Source organism: Trichechus manatus, unplaced genomic scaffold (genome assembly GCF_000243295.1).
Source record: "Trichechus manatus latirostris isolate Lorelei unplaced genomic scaffold, TriManLat1.0 scaffold00019, whole genome shotgun sequence".
Classification (NCBI taxonomy): Eukaryota; Metazoa; Chordata; class Mammalia; order Sirenia; family Trichechidae; genus Trichechus; species Trichechus manatus.
The window spans coordinates 305738-322974 of record NW_004443955.1 but is presented as its reverse complement, the minus strand read 5'-3'; the positions used below and the strand labels follow the sequence as shown (position 1 = coordinate 322974).

The following is a 17237-nucleotide window of genomic DNA, read 5'->3' as shown; positions in this document are numbered from 1 at the left end:
TTTCAAACACATTAGGTATTTTTGCACTTTGATTGTCCGTGTAAATCTCTGCCCAGAGCCTTCTCTTGGGCTTCAATCTACAGTGATGTTTCTAGGCTGGCAGAACATTGTCATCTAGAATTTTCCTTCATCAGCATCCTTGGAGATTCCTTTCACTTTTTTTTTTTTTCTGAATCCTGTGTTTGCACCTTCATTTTGATGAAGCCACACTTAGATGAGAAAGTGCACAGAGGATATAAGACTTTTCTGAGACCTTGCATATTTCTAATTGTCTTTAATCTACTCACTGTCTTTTCACTTCCGGTATTGCTTTGAGAAATCTAATGTGACTGACTGGCTGTTGTTTTTTATATGTGACCAGTCTTTTGTCTTTGGAAGTTATTAGGGTGTTCTTTTTGCCCAAGGATCTGAAATTACCCACTAATGTGCCCAGCTGTGGGTCAGCTTTCATCCCTTGTACTAGGTAATTGATGGGCCCTTTTAATTTGGAAATTCATTTTTCTACTCTGGGGAATTACTTCTCCGATATTATTTCCATTTTCTCTTTGTAAAATTCTTATTCATCTGTTGATTGGACTTCCTGAACTGGACCATTAATTTTCTTATATTTTTTCCTCTTAATTTTTCCGTTTTGCCTTTTTGCTCTGCTTTCTGGGTCGTTTCCTCAGTTTTAGCTTCCAACCGTTCTATTAAGTTTTTATTTCTAGTATTTTTAATTTCTAAGAGCTTGCTTTTGTTTTTTTATTTTTAGTTGTTTTCAAGTCTTTATCTGTATAGTGCCACTATCAGGATTATTTATTTCTGGATCTGTTTTTTCTTTTTTAGTCATTTAGTTTTATCTTCTGGCATTTTTTATTAAATGCTGAACATAGTATGTTAAAAAGTGTAAAGGTGATGTTTTCTTCCCTCAAAGAAAACATAATTTCTTTGGCAGGCAGATAGTATACAGCAGATCACCTTTAACCAGGTGAAGCCGAGTTTCAAGCTTTATTGGGGCTGCCTTTTTTCCAGTTAGCATTATTCTTGGTCATAGCGCTTCTGGCTCTCAACTGATAGCCTGGGATGTTTACCTGAACACCTCTCCCTCAGTGAACTGTGAACTCCAGCATCTGTCTCTTCAGTACCACACTATTTCTGAAACCTCTGCTCAGCCTTTTAGCCTCCTGACCACCCTTTTCACTTGGTTCTGCTAACCTTGCCATGTGCAGCTTATGTGCCCACAAATGCCTTCAGGGAAATTGCACCCAGAATTTTGGACTCACTCGTCTGCAGCTCCCTCCTTTCTGGGATCTTGCTCCATCAAGTTCTAATTTTTTTTATCCAGTCCACTGAAACCTCCCCAAGTCCCAGGCTGCTACTTTCTGCTGACCTTTATGCTTCCCCCTGCTTCCTGCTGTAGAATTCGCAGCTGCTTCAGGGGAAAAGCAGAGGCAAGTGTTTCCCTTTACTATCCTGGGTTTCGTCCCCTGGAGTTGTGGCTGCTTTGATTGCCCTTAGATGTTCTCATATGAACGCTTATTTTTGTTTGTTTGCAGTTTTTTTGTTTTGTTTTTATAGTTTATCCATTGTTTATGGTTGCTTTGGGTATAAGGTTAGTCTAGTATTTCATCACTGTTTCTCTGAGGATATTAGTGGTAGTTTTTCTTAATTTTGGGGGCAGGTATTTTCGTGCTTTCTTCTGCCTACATGGAGGAATCCAAGGCTCTTGTTCTCTTCGGTTTGTTTTGGCCTGCCTCTTCCTTACTAGAGGTATTCTTTGCTCAGCTGCCTGGGTATTTTTGGCCACCTTCTTATCTTTCAAAGAAGGGCTGGTTTCAGATCTCTAGCAGAGAAGCTTCCAGTCTCCTGCCAGACTGCAGCATTCTGGAAATTGAGTCGGGAAGACGGTCTTAGCATGATGGAAGTACACCCTACCCCAGCCCTGTTTAGTGCGGAGCCTTTCAGTGCAAGGGCTGTCCCCCAGACGTGCAGGCTGGGCAGGGACCTGAGGTCCCCTTGTTTGCATGGACTTCCAGCCTATTCTCCTGTTTTTAGACTCACCTTCACCTCCACTTCCAAAGACACCGTGTACCTTACAAGGGTTCTGTGCTGTGAATATAGTTGCCTTCTAAGCTTCGATCACTGCTGATGTAGGATTCTGCTTTTTTTGATCTGCTGTACTGGAGTCCCTGAGTGGCTCAAACAGCTCAATAACTAACCAAAAGTTTGGCGGTTCAAATTCTCCCAGAGGTGCTTAGGAAGATAGTCTTGAGGATCTATTTCTGAAAGGTCACTGCCATTGAAAACTTTAAGGAACACACTTCTACTCTGAAACACATGGGATTTCCATGCGTTGGAATCTATTATGTGGCAACTTTTTTTTAAAATTGGTTATTAGTTATCCTCTGCTTCTGACTTCCAAAATACTGTTGCTATCATATCCTTCCCTGTTTCTGTATTATTTGCCTCTTTATAAAAATCCCATTATTATCTTATTAGCAGAGTGCCTTAGTTACTTAGTGCTACTGTAACAAATGCCATAAGCAGGTGGCTTTAACAAACAAATTTATTTTGTTACAGTTAGGAGGGTAGAAGTCCAAATTAGGGTGCCAGCTCTAGGAGAAGTTTCTCTGTCTGCTCTGGGGGAAAACCCTTGTCTCAGCCTCTTGAGCATGCCTCTTAGTGTTCCTTGGCGATCTCCACAGGGCATCTGTCTTTCCCCCATTTGTGCTTCCTTGCTTCTGTGCCTAATCTGCTTTTTTTATATCTCAAAAGTGGTTACATTTAAGACATACCTATACTGATGGCTTCATCAATATAACAAAGAAAACCTTATTCCCAAATGGGGTTACATCCACAGGTACAGGGGTTAGGATTTACAACATATGTTTTTGGGGGAACACAATTCAATCCGTACCATGGAGTTTGTGGAGGGAACAGAGTACATGTGTGTGACTTCTCTGTGCCTCCTTTCCTTATCTTGAAGTGCAGACAGTAGAACCTACATCATCGGGTAGTCGTGAGGATTAAGTGATTGCTGAGAGAAGTGCCTGTCCTGTGTAGTTGTCAGCTGTTACTATGCTGTGCCAGTTGACTGTGTTCAGTCACAGTGCCTACGCTATTTCTCAGGTACTCTGATTGATTGGCTCTTTATCTCAGCGGCTGTCCCTAAATATTTTTAAAATCTATTCCTTTTAGACCAACTTAATTTATAACTCCTAGATATGTGTTGGAATTGACTCGACAGCAACAGGTTTTATATTAAGTACCTATAAATTGATGAATATGGTATCTCCTCCACTAGTCCCTGTGCCTTTTCTGATTGCACAGGTCCCCTGCCTTGGGAGTTAGAACACTGAAGTGGGTGGGAGGTGGCAATCCAAAATACTCTGGAACACAAATTAGCCTAAGATGCTGCTTAAAAATATTAGTGGTGTCACAATTTGTGAATATGAAAGCACCTTTCAATCTTCCAGTACATGGGTGTGCTTCTTTCTAGGGAAGATCTAAGGAAAGCTGATTTTTATTTTAGGACCACACCTTTTTTCCTATCAAGTATCTATTGTATTTTGGATTTTTCAGTTTTCCTTAGTACTTAAACATTTGACTAACTATAACTTTTCTTTGCCTCCTCCAGGTTTTGTGGTCTTTGCAACACTTGTGGTCATTGTGTCTTTGATACTAATCTTTGTGGTGGGACCTCGCCATGGACAGACAAACATCCTTGTGTACATAACAATCTGCTCTGTAATCGGAGCATTTTCTGTCTCCTGTGTGAAAGGCCTGGGCATTGCCATCAAAGAGCTGTTTGCGGGAAAACCTGTGCTGCAGCATCCCTTGGCCTGGATTCTGCTGCTGAGCCTGATAGTCTGTGTGAGCACACAGATTAATTACTTAAATAGGGCCTTGGATATATTCAACACTTCAATCGTGACTCCAATATATTACGTATTCTTTACAACATCAGTTTTAACTTGTTCAGCTATTCTCTTTAAGGAGTGGCAAGATATGCCTGTTGATGATGTCATTGGTACTCTGAGTGGCTTCTTTACAATCATTGTGGGAATATTCTTGTTGCATGCCTTTAAAGATGTCAGTTTTAGCCTAGCAAGTCTGCCTGTATCTTTTCGAAAAGATGAAAAAGCAATGAATGGCAGTCTCTCTAATATGTATGAAATTCTTAGTAGTGAAGAAACCTTAACCTGTGGAATTGAGCAACACACAGGTGAAAATGTTTCCCGAAGGAATGGAAATCTGACAGCTTTTTAGGAGGTATAATTAAAAGGTTAATCTATAGTTCTGTTTTAAAGTGAATTTGAGTATCAGAATGTGTCTGAAAAAGCATTGTTCTCAAATAATGTTCTCTAAAGACAATCTTTTTTAAGGTTTCATTGATTTGGACGAAGAAATTACTTTTCTTAGATCTAAATGATGGTAGCTCACTACAGTGACCTCAGTACATGGCCGATTTCTATTTCTCTTAACATTGTATTACTGTAGAGGCTTTTTAAAGTTTGATTCCTTCACCAAAAACTAAATGCACTAATGACAATTTTAAGTCTATAAAAATGTTTTATTTTTTCATTGGTGATAAAAGTCTGAAGTGTACACTGGTCATCCCTACTCTGTCAAGACCGGACCGTTTTAGGCTTTTTGGTTTAAATTACCCTGTGGTTTACCTTACATATAAATACAACTCCTGTTTGATGAATTATTTTAATTTTGAACTGTTAAGGGAATCCTAAGTTACTAAAGGAGGGATCACTCTAGACCACAAAAATGTAGGCAATCACCTCATACACTTTTCAGGCTGTGACTTAGTTACCATACATACGATTTCCCGTATACATCTGATGGACTTACGTGACAGTCTTGTTAAACCAGCTGTACCTTGCATCTGCTGGGGCTGGGCTCTTGGAATCTGCCAGTTTTATTTTTCAGTTACTCTATAATCTTGTGACGTCTGGAAGCTTATTATTTTACATCAGCTCTTGTACTTTTCCTTGTATTTTCATAATGACTTATGTCATTTATGCCTTTTAATAACTGAGAAATGAAGTCAGAAGACTAGGATTATTTCTTAAATTTAGTTTATAATAAAAAGACAAATTGAATCAAAGTTCTGAGTGTACTAAATGCTTGGAACAGTGTTTGTAAAACATGGTTTCTTTGTACCAAATTTCACTTCACTTAAAAGAGTTCATTTGTACCACTGTATATTTTGGTCTTTTCACAAGTGTTTATGGAAAATTTCAAGCATATGCAAAAAAAAGTAGAATCGTGTAATGAACCCCCATCCAGGTTCAAAACCTTTCAAGTTGTAGCTATTAATTGGCCTTAAAAAAACAAACAAATGGTATTGGGGACAGAGTTTCCACCTGGGTAATAGGTAGAACATGGGTGTGGGCCTTCACCATTCTGCTCTCCCTGCCCCAGGCTTCATAGCTGGTGGTCCAGCACTAGAGTCTGCCCTTGCTCAGGCTCCGTGAGCGCCTCACTGCGCAGTGGCGGTGGAGGCGGAGACAGACAGGAGAGCACAGCCTCAGGCATCTTCCTTATGCCTCACCATCGGCTTTATCAGGGCAGTTTTCACTCAGTCTCCACATTTCATGGAATAAATGGTTTTTCCCGATTTGTTCATTATTGTCTCTCTATAAAAGTCTTTTTTTGGACTTTTTCCCCCCTAATTAATTACCTCCAAGTAATTTTAATATCACAGATACACTGTTTATCTGCATATGTACTGTATTTGTGCTTTATACATAAGCGTAAGAACCAATTTTCACCTGTTCGGGGGTGATATTGCCCCCATTGACAGACAATGCGTAGGTTAATACTAATTTAAACACTATAGCACTTGAAATTATCTTGTACATCAATGTTTACTACATTTTATTTGGCTTATAACTAAATCTTATAAAACTCAGTAGTATGAACTATTTCGTTTTATAGTCACTTTTAATTTCTTAGAAATCATAGTCTATATTTACAGTATGGAGGAGCATAAATACCATCTCTTAATCTGAGGCGTCCCTGGGTGGACCACACAGTTAAAAGTGTTCGACTATTATTTATTAACTGAATGAAAGGTTGGTGTTTCACACCTACCCAGAGGCGCCTCAGAAGAAAGGCTTGTCTGCGTCATAAAAGTCACAGCCTTGAAAACTCTGGAATACAGTTTTACCCCACACACATGGCATTGGAATTGGCAACTTTTTTTGTTTTCATCTCTAGCAAAATGCTGGACCCAAGGTTATTCATTCCCATTATCAAAAGCAACATTTTATAAAGAATTGTTCTAGTGCACTGGATGTAATTTGAGGGTAATTACAACAGAATAATTCACATACTTTCTGTACCATGCATGATGCTCCTGGACTTTTTGGTGTTTTAAATTTCCAAAGGCATATGGTAGTTACTCCTAGTTTTTATGGGAAAAAATTACTTCTTAGGATTGCTGGAGGTCATGACTGCCCAAATAATGTAAAATGAATGCCCCATTAAGATACGAAGTTTAGCTAATGTTTGCCTTGTGCTAATCTATACTGTTCACTCATAATAGACTGGCATAAATGTTCATCCAATTAGAATTTTTAGATATTTGTTGCCTTAATATTTTAAAGAAGTTTGGCTTTAGTGTCTGTCTGCTTTTCTATTTCCATGACTCAAATGGTAGACCAGGTTGCTTTCAGTTGACAGAGAACGTGGAAGAAATCACCAGCTGTGTGAAACAGTTCAGCACTAGCTGGAAGGACAGCAGGGGTGGGCGGGCAGGGAAAGGCATTTTGTTGTCTTCAGTCCTGTCTCCTTTCCTCACGCTGCTGACCTCAGCTTCACAACCAGAAACGGGCAACCCAGCACGGCTTTTGTCTAAATTGAGCTTTTGGCCAAATCTCATTACATGGCTTTCATTTCATCCCCCTGGAAACCTCAGTGTAAGGCTAAAAAGTGCGTGTAGGTGAGGCGAGTGCTGTCGTCAAATCGTGTTATCTCGTCCTGAGACCCCAGGCCCAGCCTGTGAATTCTGACAAATGAAGGTGCAAGAAGTCTGGGATTATAGTAAATGAACGAACAAATAGGTTTCATTAGTTTTATTTCTATAACCTTTAAGTCATGCCTCACAACCTTTATTTTGTAACGACGACTTGGGGCAAAACTCAAGGTCACTTTTCTGAAATACTGGCAAAAGAGGGAACAATGACTTAGAAAAGATTATTCATAAAAGACATCAGAAAAATCCCTAAGCAAAAGCAAAATAATCATTAAGTTTAATCTAGTTAAGGATTTTATTAGTTAGCGGTAGTGTCTCACTTAAGCCCTAGATGTCTGAGTCTCAGTTGAAGTCTCTCAACGTTACTGACCCTCTGCTGAGGCGTAACTAAATGAGCTCAGCAGCATTTTCGACATTGATAGCTACTGGCACAATCCACAGGGAAAAAAGAATTTTGTTAAGAACATGATGGCAACAATCAGCAGCCAATTTTCTAAGACTTTCTAATTACCAAAAGCATATACAATTTTAGTCTAAAAAAATAAGTCAATTTTATAAAATTAAGCTTTTAGATTGAAAAGCACCCCTTTTACAGGCAGAGGAATACGAAAAGCAGTCCCTTAAAAAATCTCAGTCGTTCACTGAAAGAAAACGCTGTTACATTAAATCCAGCTGGTACTGGTAGTCCTAACCGGGACACTGATGTCACTCAGCTGCTGGCCAGAGACTGGTGGATAGGGGGCTGGAAGCAGCGTACGTGCTCCACAGGTGTGCTTTCCCCGTCTCCTGCCTTCAGGTACTTGTCCAAGATATTGATAATTTCATCATTTAGAATCTGGAACTTGCGAATTCTCTCCACCATCTTCTTCAAAGGCTACAATTAAAATGTATTAATTTTAAAATGTGCATTTATTGCTTGTGTTTCAAATGTCAGGATTTTCATTTTCTTAGGAATAACTTGAACCAAATAGTACTGACACATACCGTCTCTTCAATGCAATTACTGAGACAGTAGTTTGAAAATAAACAAATTTCTTTGTGGGTTTCCTGCTACTAACAGATACAGTCATTTAGATAACTTACAGATCTATTCATTCACCAAACAGGTATTCAGAACCTACTGTGTCCTAAAGGGGAGCCCTGGCAGCACAGTGGTTAAGAGCTAAGGCTGCTGACCAAAAGGTCTGCAGTTTGAATCCACCTTGGAAAAACCTACGGGGGCAGTTCTACTCTGTTGCCATGAGTCGGAATCAACTTGAAGGCAACGGGGTTTTTTGGTTTTGGTGTACTGAAAGCTGGGAGTACAAAGGTGAAGCTGATACGGTCAATGGGGAAAGACCAGTGAATGAATATTAACACAAGTCTTAGACTTTCAGTTTGGAATTACGGACAGGATGCTTTGACAAACCCTTCTGCTAGATTTGGATAAAGAACATACACAAAAGAAAACAGAAAAAACTTCTAAAAGCATTGCTGGCTCTGCCTATGCAGGAGGAGGTAAAGCAGAAGTCAGAGGTTCCTCTAGGGTAGATAGCAACAGCAGCAGTGGGGTGAGGAGACTGAGCCTGGGCTGTAAGCAACCTGGAGACTCCTCCATGAAGCCAGGACCCTCTAAGTTAAGCTAAAGTGGTCCCAGGTTGATAACAGCCCCTGGAGATGAGCAGAAACAAATGTAAATCTTGGAAGGAAAGCAGTTCAAGTAAGAGCTTGCGAATAATCCTAATGTATAGGAAACATTTCAGAACAGGAATAAGAGACTCAGATACCCTGAAGGCCTTCTGCAAATCAGTGCCATACCAGTCCGGGGTCATTCGTTTCTGCCGCCAAAGGTGTGGTGGATAATACATCCTACTCCACACACCAACTGGATCCTGTAGCAATCTCAGCTTCCCTTCTCTGGTCAGTCCAGACTCCAGCTGCTCCATGCAGCCCTCTCATCCCCATTCACCTGGGGCTAGGTCAGTGGGTGTCTGCCCCTCCTCTGTTTCTTAGATATGATAATTCTAATTCATTGAAACAACTTACAAACTGCAGGGAAAGGGCCATCTTTGATCTAGCAGAAAAAAGGATACAAACACACAGAGCAAAGTCCAGGATGGGGACATGCTTACTCTCCCATGAGCAGAGGAGCTCTCTCCATCTGGAAGCTCCGCCCACTAAGCCTTTCTTTACTGGCCTCACCATTTGGCCCTGATAACATCATGCCTCCTGAGGCTGAGTCTGCATCGGGCCCCCAAGTGGTCCCTCTTGATCTGGTAATCCCCCACTCATTGGCCTCAGGTGTGCTTCTGCTCTTAGGAACCACAACCAAAAGCCACAATGTTTACTGCAAAGGGGTTCCACGCCTTGCACCTTCAGATACTAGAACTGTAAGATAGAAAATATAAAATGTGGAAAGAAATTTTAAAAATTCAATGAAAAAGAAAAAATTATCAACTACTACTCAGATCTGAAAGTTCTGGTGGCACGACGGTTAAACTCTTGGCTGCTAACCAAAAGGTTGGTGCTTTGAACCCACCAGTGGCTCCATGGGAGAAACCTGGGGATCTGCTCCTGTGAAGAGTTCCCCCTACGAAACCCTATGGGCAGCTCTACTCCATCATACAAGGTCATTGTGATTTGTGATCGATGGCATGCAACATCAACAACTCTGATCTGAAGAACCAAATCAAACTTCTAGAAATAAACTAATGCTTGAAATTTGTAAAACTGCAGTAGATCAGACACAGCTAAAGTGAATGAAAGATAAAGTGAAGAAAGGGCTCTGATTTCAGTCCAGAGAGCCAAGAAAATGGAAAATATGACAGCTGAAGGAGGTAGAATGGTCCCCAAAGATGTCCACAACCTTCAGATGTGATTAAGGTTATGGACCTTAAAACTAAGGAGAGTATCCTGGGTTATACCAGCGGATCCAATCTAATCATATGAGCAGGGAACCTTCTCCATCTGGAGGCAGGAGAGATGGGGCAGAAAGGAAAGTCGAATGATTAGAAGCATGAGAGGGACTTGACCCTCTCACGTACCTTGGAAAGAAAAGGAAAAGGGACAATAAGTATTTTAACAGCCAGACAGCTTTACTTCCCAATTCTATTAGATTCATTTTGGCAATAAAAAGAAGCTTCAGCTGGTGGTACCTTATCTACTGGGATAAAAACTATTCCCAAGAAAAACATTTTTAATAAATAAAAAGTATGCTTTTGTGAAACTTCCACATAAGATTTTCTTCCACCTACCACATTTTTTATAATCTCATCTTTGCCATCATGCTTCTGGACTTTAAGGAGATGGTAGCAGAAATCCAGTACAGCAAAGCGTCGCTGTTGCCCAAGAAGTACAATGATCATACAGCCAGCCCAGTGGAGCCCATCACCAAAACACTGCCTACAAACAAGGAGTAATAATAGGGAAATGGGAGATGAATAAACAATTATGAAGTCTTTCATGAGTCCATCCCCAGACATCACTAACCGAGTCATGTGTGTCACTGCCCACACTGGCTCCGCTTCCACAGCCAGCTGGGCATGGGTCATGCAGAGAATACTGAGCAGCAGATGACTTCCCTGTTTCTGCTGAACACCTTTCTTGGGTTCCTCTGGTATACTATTTCCTAAACTTTTTCAAATAGGAGTCTCTCCATGAAGAACGACTTCATGAAGTTATGGACCTTCTCCCCAGAAAAATACACATCTAGTTTGCATACAGTTTTGATGTGTTCAGAGGCTGCCTGAAGCCTGGTCCTGAGTCACCTCTTTGGCATCAAGTAAGAAATCCCACTTAAACGGCATTAAAGCAGCTGGGCCAGCTCAGTAAGTTTTTCATCCATTTCCAGAGGAACGCAGTCTTCTGTGTTTACCTAACACCAGCTTCCATTCCCCCCAACCCCCAGCAGCTCCTCTACCTCCACTGGAACTTTATCCTGCTCCAAAGTGTAAGACTAAGCACACACTTACTCAACCGTAAACTCGTGTGTTCCCACGGGAATGCAGTAGACAAACTGCATGGCACTCCAAAGCCTGTGAAACTCAACACACTCATCCACATGCATGACCCCATTGCTAGGAAGAGGCCCACGCCAGATGGGGTCATCCAGAAAGGTCCGAACCCGAGTCAGGATGACTTCAAACATAGACAGGCCACAGCAGAGGCGCTCTTTTGTCAGCAAGTCCCCCTCTCTTGCTATTGCAATTTGCTGCAGAAAGGAAAAATGGTGGAAAATTATGGGTCACGGCAGGAAGCTGGAGTGCTACTATTGCTTTGTTTATGACTTAATGGAAAAATATGTCAGCTTGCAGAAGAGCATCTCACAAAATGAGTATGTCAGCAGTGACCTCTATATCTTACAAAACTAAGTATATTTCACAGTCAAGGGAAACGATACAGTGCAGGTGTTCTTAACCAGGAGCAATTTTTATCCCCCAGAGGACATGAGGCAATGTCTGCAGACATTTTTGGTCATCAGAACTATAGGAGGAAGTGCTACTGGCATCTAGTGGGTGGAGGCCAGGCATGCTGCTCAACATCTTCCAGTGCCGAGGACGGCCTCCCACAATACAGAACCACGCCGAGACTGGGAAACCCTGATCTAGCCTAAGCTGATAGAGATTCATAGAACTCTACCCCGACACACCTCCTCCTATTGCACAAACACCCAATGGCTGTGAAAAGCCAGGTGGACGATGACAACAACTGACACTATGCATGTCTTAAGTACCAGGTGATGTGTAAGCCCTTTCCACATACTGGCTCGTTAAAACTGCACAAGCACCCATGAAGAGGTCCTACTAGGAACCCTGTGGGATCCCCACAGGCACAGAGGCACGAGCGATTTCGTTAAGCTGACTAACCTCACACAGGCTCCCAGTCAGGGCAGCCTCGCTCACGGCCTGTGCTCTGAAGCTCTCCCACACAGCCTGGTCCTGCTTGCCCAGGCTGGCAACAGCAATGGCATCAGAGCACACCTACCTGAGGGGTCCCCAGTCTCTCAATCAGAGGAACAAGGTGCAGTGGGGCATACTTTGATTCGAGTCTCTTCATTTTGGCATCCAGTCTCTCTCCCTCTGCAGTGGAAAGAACTTACTATACGCTGTTCTTTTGTATGCAAAATGATTGCAAAAGGTTAATTTTTTTTTACAAAAAACAAACAGTTTTTTAAACATAGTATCTTATTGTGTTTTTGGTGAGGGTTTACACAGCAGCTGAGGTTCCCATTTAACAATTTCTACACAAATTATTCAGTGACATTGGTTACATTTTTTACAATGTGTCAATATTCTCATTAATTCCCTTCTGTTTGTTCCCATTCCAGTAATCTAGTTTCCCTGCCCTCTTATCTTCTCATCTTTGCTTTAGGGTAATTGTTAACCATGTGGTCTCATATAGATGATTTTTTTAGAGTAATCACGAGTTATATTTTTTATTTTATGAACCACTCTGTTGTTTAGCTAAAAGGTAACCTCAAGGGATAGTTTCTGTTCAAGGTTTAAAGAGTATCTCAGGATAAGTCTTGAGGAGTCCTTCAATCTCAACCAGTCCAGCAAGTCTATACTTTTTAAGAACGTGAGTTCTGTTGCACATTTTTCTCTCATTCTATCAGGATCCATCTATTGTGGCTCTGATCAGAACGGCTGGTAGTGGTAGCCGGGCACCATCTAGTTCTTCTGGTCTCAAAGATAGATGGTTCATGTAGAGTATTAAGTCCTGCAGATTAGTTTCTTCCCTGAATCTTTGGTTTCCTTCTCTTTTGTTCTGGATGATTAGAGACCGACAGGTGTATCTTAGATGGCTGTTCTCAAGCCTTTAAGACCTCAGACACTACTCACCAAACTAGGAGGTAGAACATAAACTTTATGAACTATATTATGCCAATTAACCAAGTTGTCCCATGAGACTGTGGTCCTAAGCTTTCAAACCCAGAAAACCAATCCCATGAGGTGCTTAGTTATTCCTCAGAAGTATCTGTAACTATGCCCCTATGAATATATGTGCATGTACACACATACCTGTATATACATATACATGTAGATACATCTATATATGTATACATATGTACACATATGTATATATACCCTTACACATATACACATATACACATACATATGTGACCACACACTATTTTTTTTTTTTTTGGGTTGTTCTTCATGTTGTTGCAAAATTTTATTTCTTATCCTTTACCAAAAATGTCCCTTTCTCTTCTGTAGTTCTTAGTGGCATCGTTTACCCTGGTCAAGCTGCATGCACTTCACCCACATTCGGTGCTACCTTTCCCATTACCAAAAATAACAAGTGTCTACTATCTAGAGAGTGATCCCCACCCCCACCCCCCACCCCCGATCTTGGTAACCACCAACAAACGCATAAATATATATAAACACACACACACATATACACACATACATATACATATATATACACATACATATATATATATACACACACACGTAGAGACATATATATACACATACACACACGTAGAGACATACATATATACACATACACACATATACACACACACACACACACCTGGTCTTGTCTTCTTATAAAAGCGTGATCATATATTTGTCCTTTTGTGACTGACTTATTTCATTCAGCATAATGTCCTCCAGATTCATCCACATTATGTTTTGATAACTCATCATTTTTCTTCAGGGCTCCACACTATTCCATTGTATGTATGTACCACATTTTATTTATCCATTCATTCATTGATGGGCACTTAGGTTGTTTCCATCTTTTTGTTATTATGAATAGTCCTTCAATGAACATAGGTGTGAATAGGTCTGTCTGTGTCTCTTTTATTAAATGTCTGGGATATAGACCTAGGACTGTGATGCTGGATCATAAGGTATTTCTATTTCTAGTTTTTTGAGGAAGCACCATGTCGTTTTCCATAGTCGCTGTACCATTTTTCAATCCCATCAGCAATAAATAACGGTTTCAATCTCCCTACATCCTCACCAGCATTTGCTGTTGTTGTTTTTAATCAGTGCCATTTTAGCAACAGTGAGAGGGTATCTCACTGTAGTTTTTTAACTTACATCTCTTAATGGCAAATGATTGTGAGCATCTTTTCACGTATTTGTTGGCCACCTGAATGTTGTCTTTGGTGAAGTGTCTGTTCACGTCCTTTGCCCTTTTTTACCGAGTTGTTTGTCTTTTTGTTGTTGAGTTGTTAAAGTTTTCTATATATTTTAGAGATTAGACCCTTACTGGATATGTCATTCATATTTTTTCCCAGTCTGTATGTTGCTTTTTGTTCATTTGATAAAGTCTTTTGATGGGCGTAAGTATTTAATTTTTACCAGGTCCCAGTTACCTAATTTGTCTTCCGCTGTTTGTACATTTGTAATTGTTTGATAACCTATTTTTGAAAAAAACTAGGTCCCATAGTTTTGTCCCTGTGTTATCTTCCAGGAACTTTATAGTTTTAGCTTTCACATTTAGGTCTTTGATCCATTTTGAGTCAGTTTTTTTGCATGGTATAAGGTATGAATCCTGTTTCATTCTTCTGCAAATGGATATCCAGTTTTGTGAGTATCGCTTTTCTTCCTCACTGAATGGACTTCAATCCCTTGTCAAAAATCATTTGTCCATAGATGAATGCATTTATTTCTGTGTTCCCAATTCAATTCCACTAGTCTATGTGTCTATCATTAAACCAGAATCAGGCTGTTTTGATTACTGTGGCTGTATAGTAGGTTTTGAGGAAAGGGAATGTGAGGCCTCCTACTTTGTTCTTCAATATTGTTTTGGCTACTTGGGGCCTCTTTCTTTTCCATATAAAATTGGTAATTAGTTCTTCCACTTTGGTAAAGAATGATGCTGGAATTTGGATCGGGATTGCATTGTATCTGTAGATCACTTTGGGAAGTACTGACATTTTCACAATGTTAGGTCTTCCAATCCATGAGTATGAAATGTTCTTCCTTTTATATAGGTCTCTTTTAGTCTCTTGTAGCAGTGTTTTATAGCTTTCACTGTATCGGTCTTTTACATCCCTGGTTAGGCTTATTCCTAGGTGTTTTATCACTTGGTGGGGGCCATTGTAAAGGTACTGTTTTCTTGATTTTCTTTTTGGAGTTCTCCTTGTTAGTGTAGAGGAATCCAACTTACTTTTGTGTGTTACTGAATTTCTCTATTAGTCCAGGAGCTTTCTTGTGGAATCTCTGAGATTTTCTATGTATAGGATCACATCATCTTCAAATAGTTTTACTTCTTCCTTTCTGATTTGGATACCTTTATTTCCCTTTCTTGCGTTATGGCTCTGGCTAGGACTTCCAGTACAATACTGACTAAGAGTGGTGATAACGGGCATTCTTGCCTCATTCCTGTTCTCAAAGGGAAGACTGTCAGTCTTTCTCCATTGAGAACAATCTTGGTTGCTGGTTTTGAATATATGCCCTTAATTATGTTGAGGAATTTCCCTTCTATTCCTCTTTCATTGAGTTTTTATCAGGAAAGGGTGCTGGATTTTTTCAAATGCCTTTTCTGCATCAATTGATTTGATCATGTGGTTCTCTTCCTTCATTTACGTGGTGTATTACATTGATTGATTTTCTAATGTTGAAATAGCCTTACGTTCCTGGTCTGATTCCCACCTGATCATGGCGTATGATTTTTTTGAAATGTTAAATTCTGTTGGCTAGAATTTTGTTGGGATTTTTTGTGTCATTATTTATGAGACATGTTGCTGTTCTCAGGTGCCATGGCGTCAGTTCCGATCCATAGTGACCCCATGCACAACAGAACAAAACACTGCCCGGTCCTATGCCATCCTCACAATTGCTGCTATGTTTAAGCCCATTGTTTCACTATGTCAATTCATTTAATTGAGGGTCTTACCCTTTTTCACTGACCCTCCACTTTACCAAGCATAACGTCCTTCTCCAGGGACTGGTCACTCCTGAAAACACGTCCAAAGTACATGAGATGAAGTCTCACCATCCTTTCTTCTAAGGAACATTCTGGCTGTACTTCTTCCAAGACAGACCTGCTCGTTCTTCTAGCAGTTCATAGTATTTTCAATATCCCTTGCTAACACCATAATTAAAGGCATCAATTCTTCTTCGGTCTTCCTTATTCATGCCCAGCTTTCACATGCACCTGAGGCAACTGAAAATACTATGGCTTCGGTCAGGCACACCTTAGTCCTCAAGGTGACATCTTTGTTTTTGAACACATTAAAGAGGTCTTTTGCAGCAGATTTGCCCAATGCAATGCATCGTTCGATTTACTGACTGCTGCTTCCATGGGTGTTAATTGTGAGTCCAAGTAAATGAAATCCTTGACAACTTCAGTCTTTTCTCCATTTATCATGTTGTTTACTGGTCCAGTTGTGAGGATTTTTTGTTTCTTTATGTTGAGATACAATCCATACTGAAGGCTGTGATCTTTGATCTTCAATAGTAAGTGCTTCAAGTCCTCTTCACTTTCAGCCAGCAAGGTTGTGTCATCTGCATACTGCAGGTTGTTAATAAGTCTTCCTCCAAACTTGATGCCACATTCTACATATAGTCCAGCTTCTCGGATTATTTGCTCAGCATACATGTTGAGTAAGTATGGTGAGAGGATACAACCCTGACACACACCTTTCCTGACTTTAAACAATGCAGTGTCCCTTCTTCTGTTCAAATGACTGCCTCTTGTAACATCTCAATTGGTATTCCATCAATTCCTGGAGGCATGTTTTTTGCCATTCCTTTCAGTGCAGCTTGGACCTCTTCCTTCAGCACCATTGGTTCCTGATCATATGCTACCTCCTGAAATGGCTGAACCTCAACCAACTCTTTTTGGTACAGTGACTCTGTGTATTCCTTCCATCTTCTTTTCATGCTTTCTATGTCGTTCAATATTTTTCCCGTAGAATCCTTCAATATTGCAACTCGAGGCTTGAATTTTTTATTCAGTTCTTTCAGCTTGAGAAATGCCAAGCGTGTTCTTCCCTTTTGGTTTACTAACTCCAGGTCTTTCATAATACTTTGTCTTTTTCATAATACTTTGTCTTTTTGAGCTGCCCTTGGAAATCTTCTGTTCAGCTCTTTTACTTCAACATTTTCTTCTGTGCACTTTAGCTACTTTACATTCAAGAGCAAGTTACAGAGTCTCTTCTGACATCTATTTTGGTATTTTCTTTCTTTCTTGTCTTTTTAATGACCTTTTGTTTTCTTTTTTTTTTTTTTAAATATTTTATTGTACTTCAGGTGAAGGCTTACAGAACAGATAGTTTCTCATGTAACAGTAACACACATGCTGTTTTATGACATTGGTTAAC

At 40.2% G+C, this 17237-nt stretch overlaps 2 protein-coding genes across 11 annotated transcripts in view; one reads left to right on the top strand and one right to left on the bottom strand.

The window, feature by feature from the left end:
- The window catches only part of NIPA2 (NIPA magnesium transporter 2), a 37026-nt gene extending 31992 nt beyond the window's left edge, over window positions 1-5034 (top strand). For all 10 annotated transcript variants that reach the window (XM_023727835.1, XM_023727831.1, XM_023727828.1 and 7 more), the window contains one exon: window positions 3617-5034. In XM_023727835.1, coding sequence (XP_023583603.1) covers window positions 3617-4248 — 632 coding nt within the window. In that variant the 3' untranslated portion in view covers window positions 4249-5034. The remainder of the gene's footprint in view (window positions 1-3616) is intronic.
- A 2614-nt stretch (window positions 5035-7648) lies between these two features.
- CYFIP1 (cytoplasmic FMR1 interacting protein 1) overlaps window positions 7649-17237 on the bottom strand; it is a 181397-nt gene continuing 171808 nt past the window's right edge. Inside the window, 4 exon segments of the mRNA XM_023727827.1 lie at window positions 7649-7844; window positions 10204-10351; window positions 10921-11159; window positions 11933-12027. Coding sequence (XP_023583595.1) covers window positions 7680-7844; window positions 10204-10351; window positions 10921-11159; window positions 11933-12027 — 647 coding nt within the window. The 3' untranslated portion in view covers window positions 7649-7679.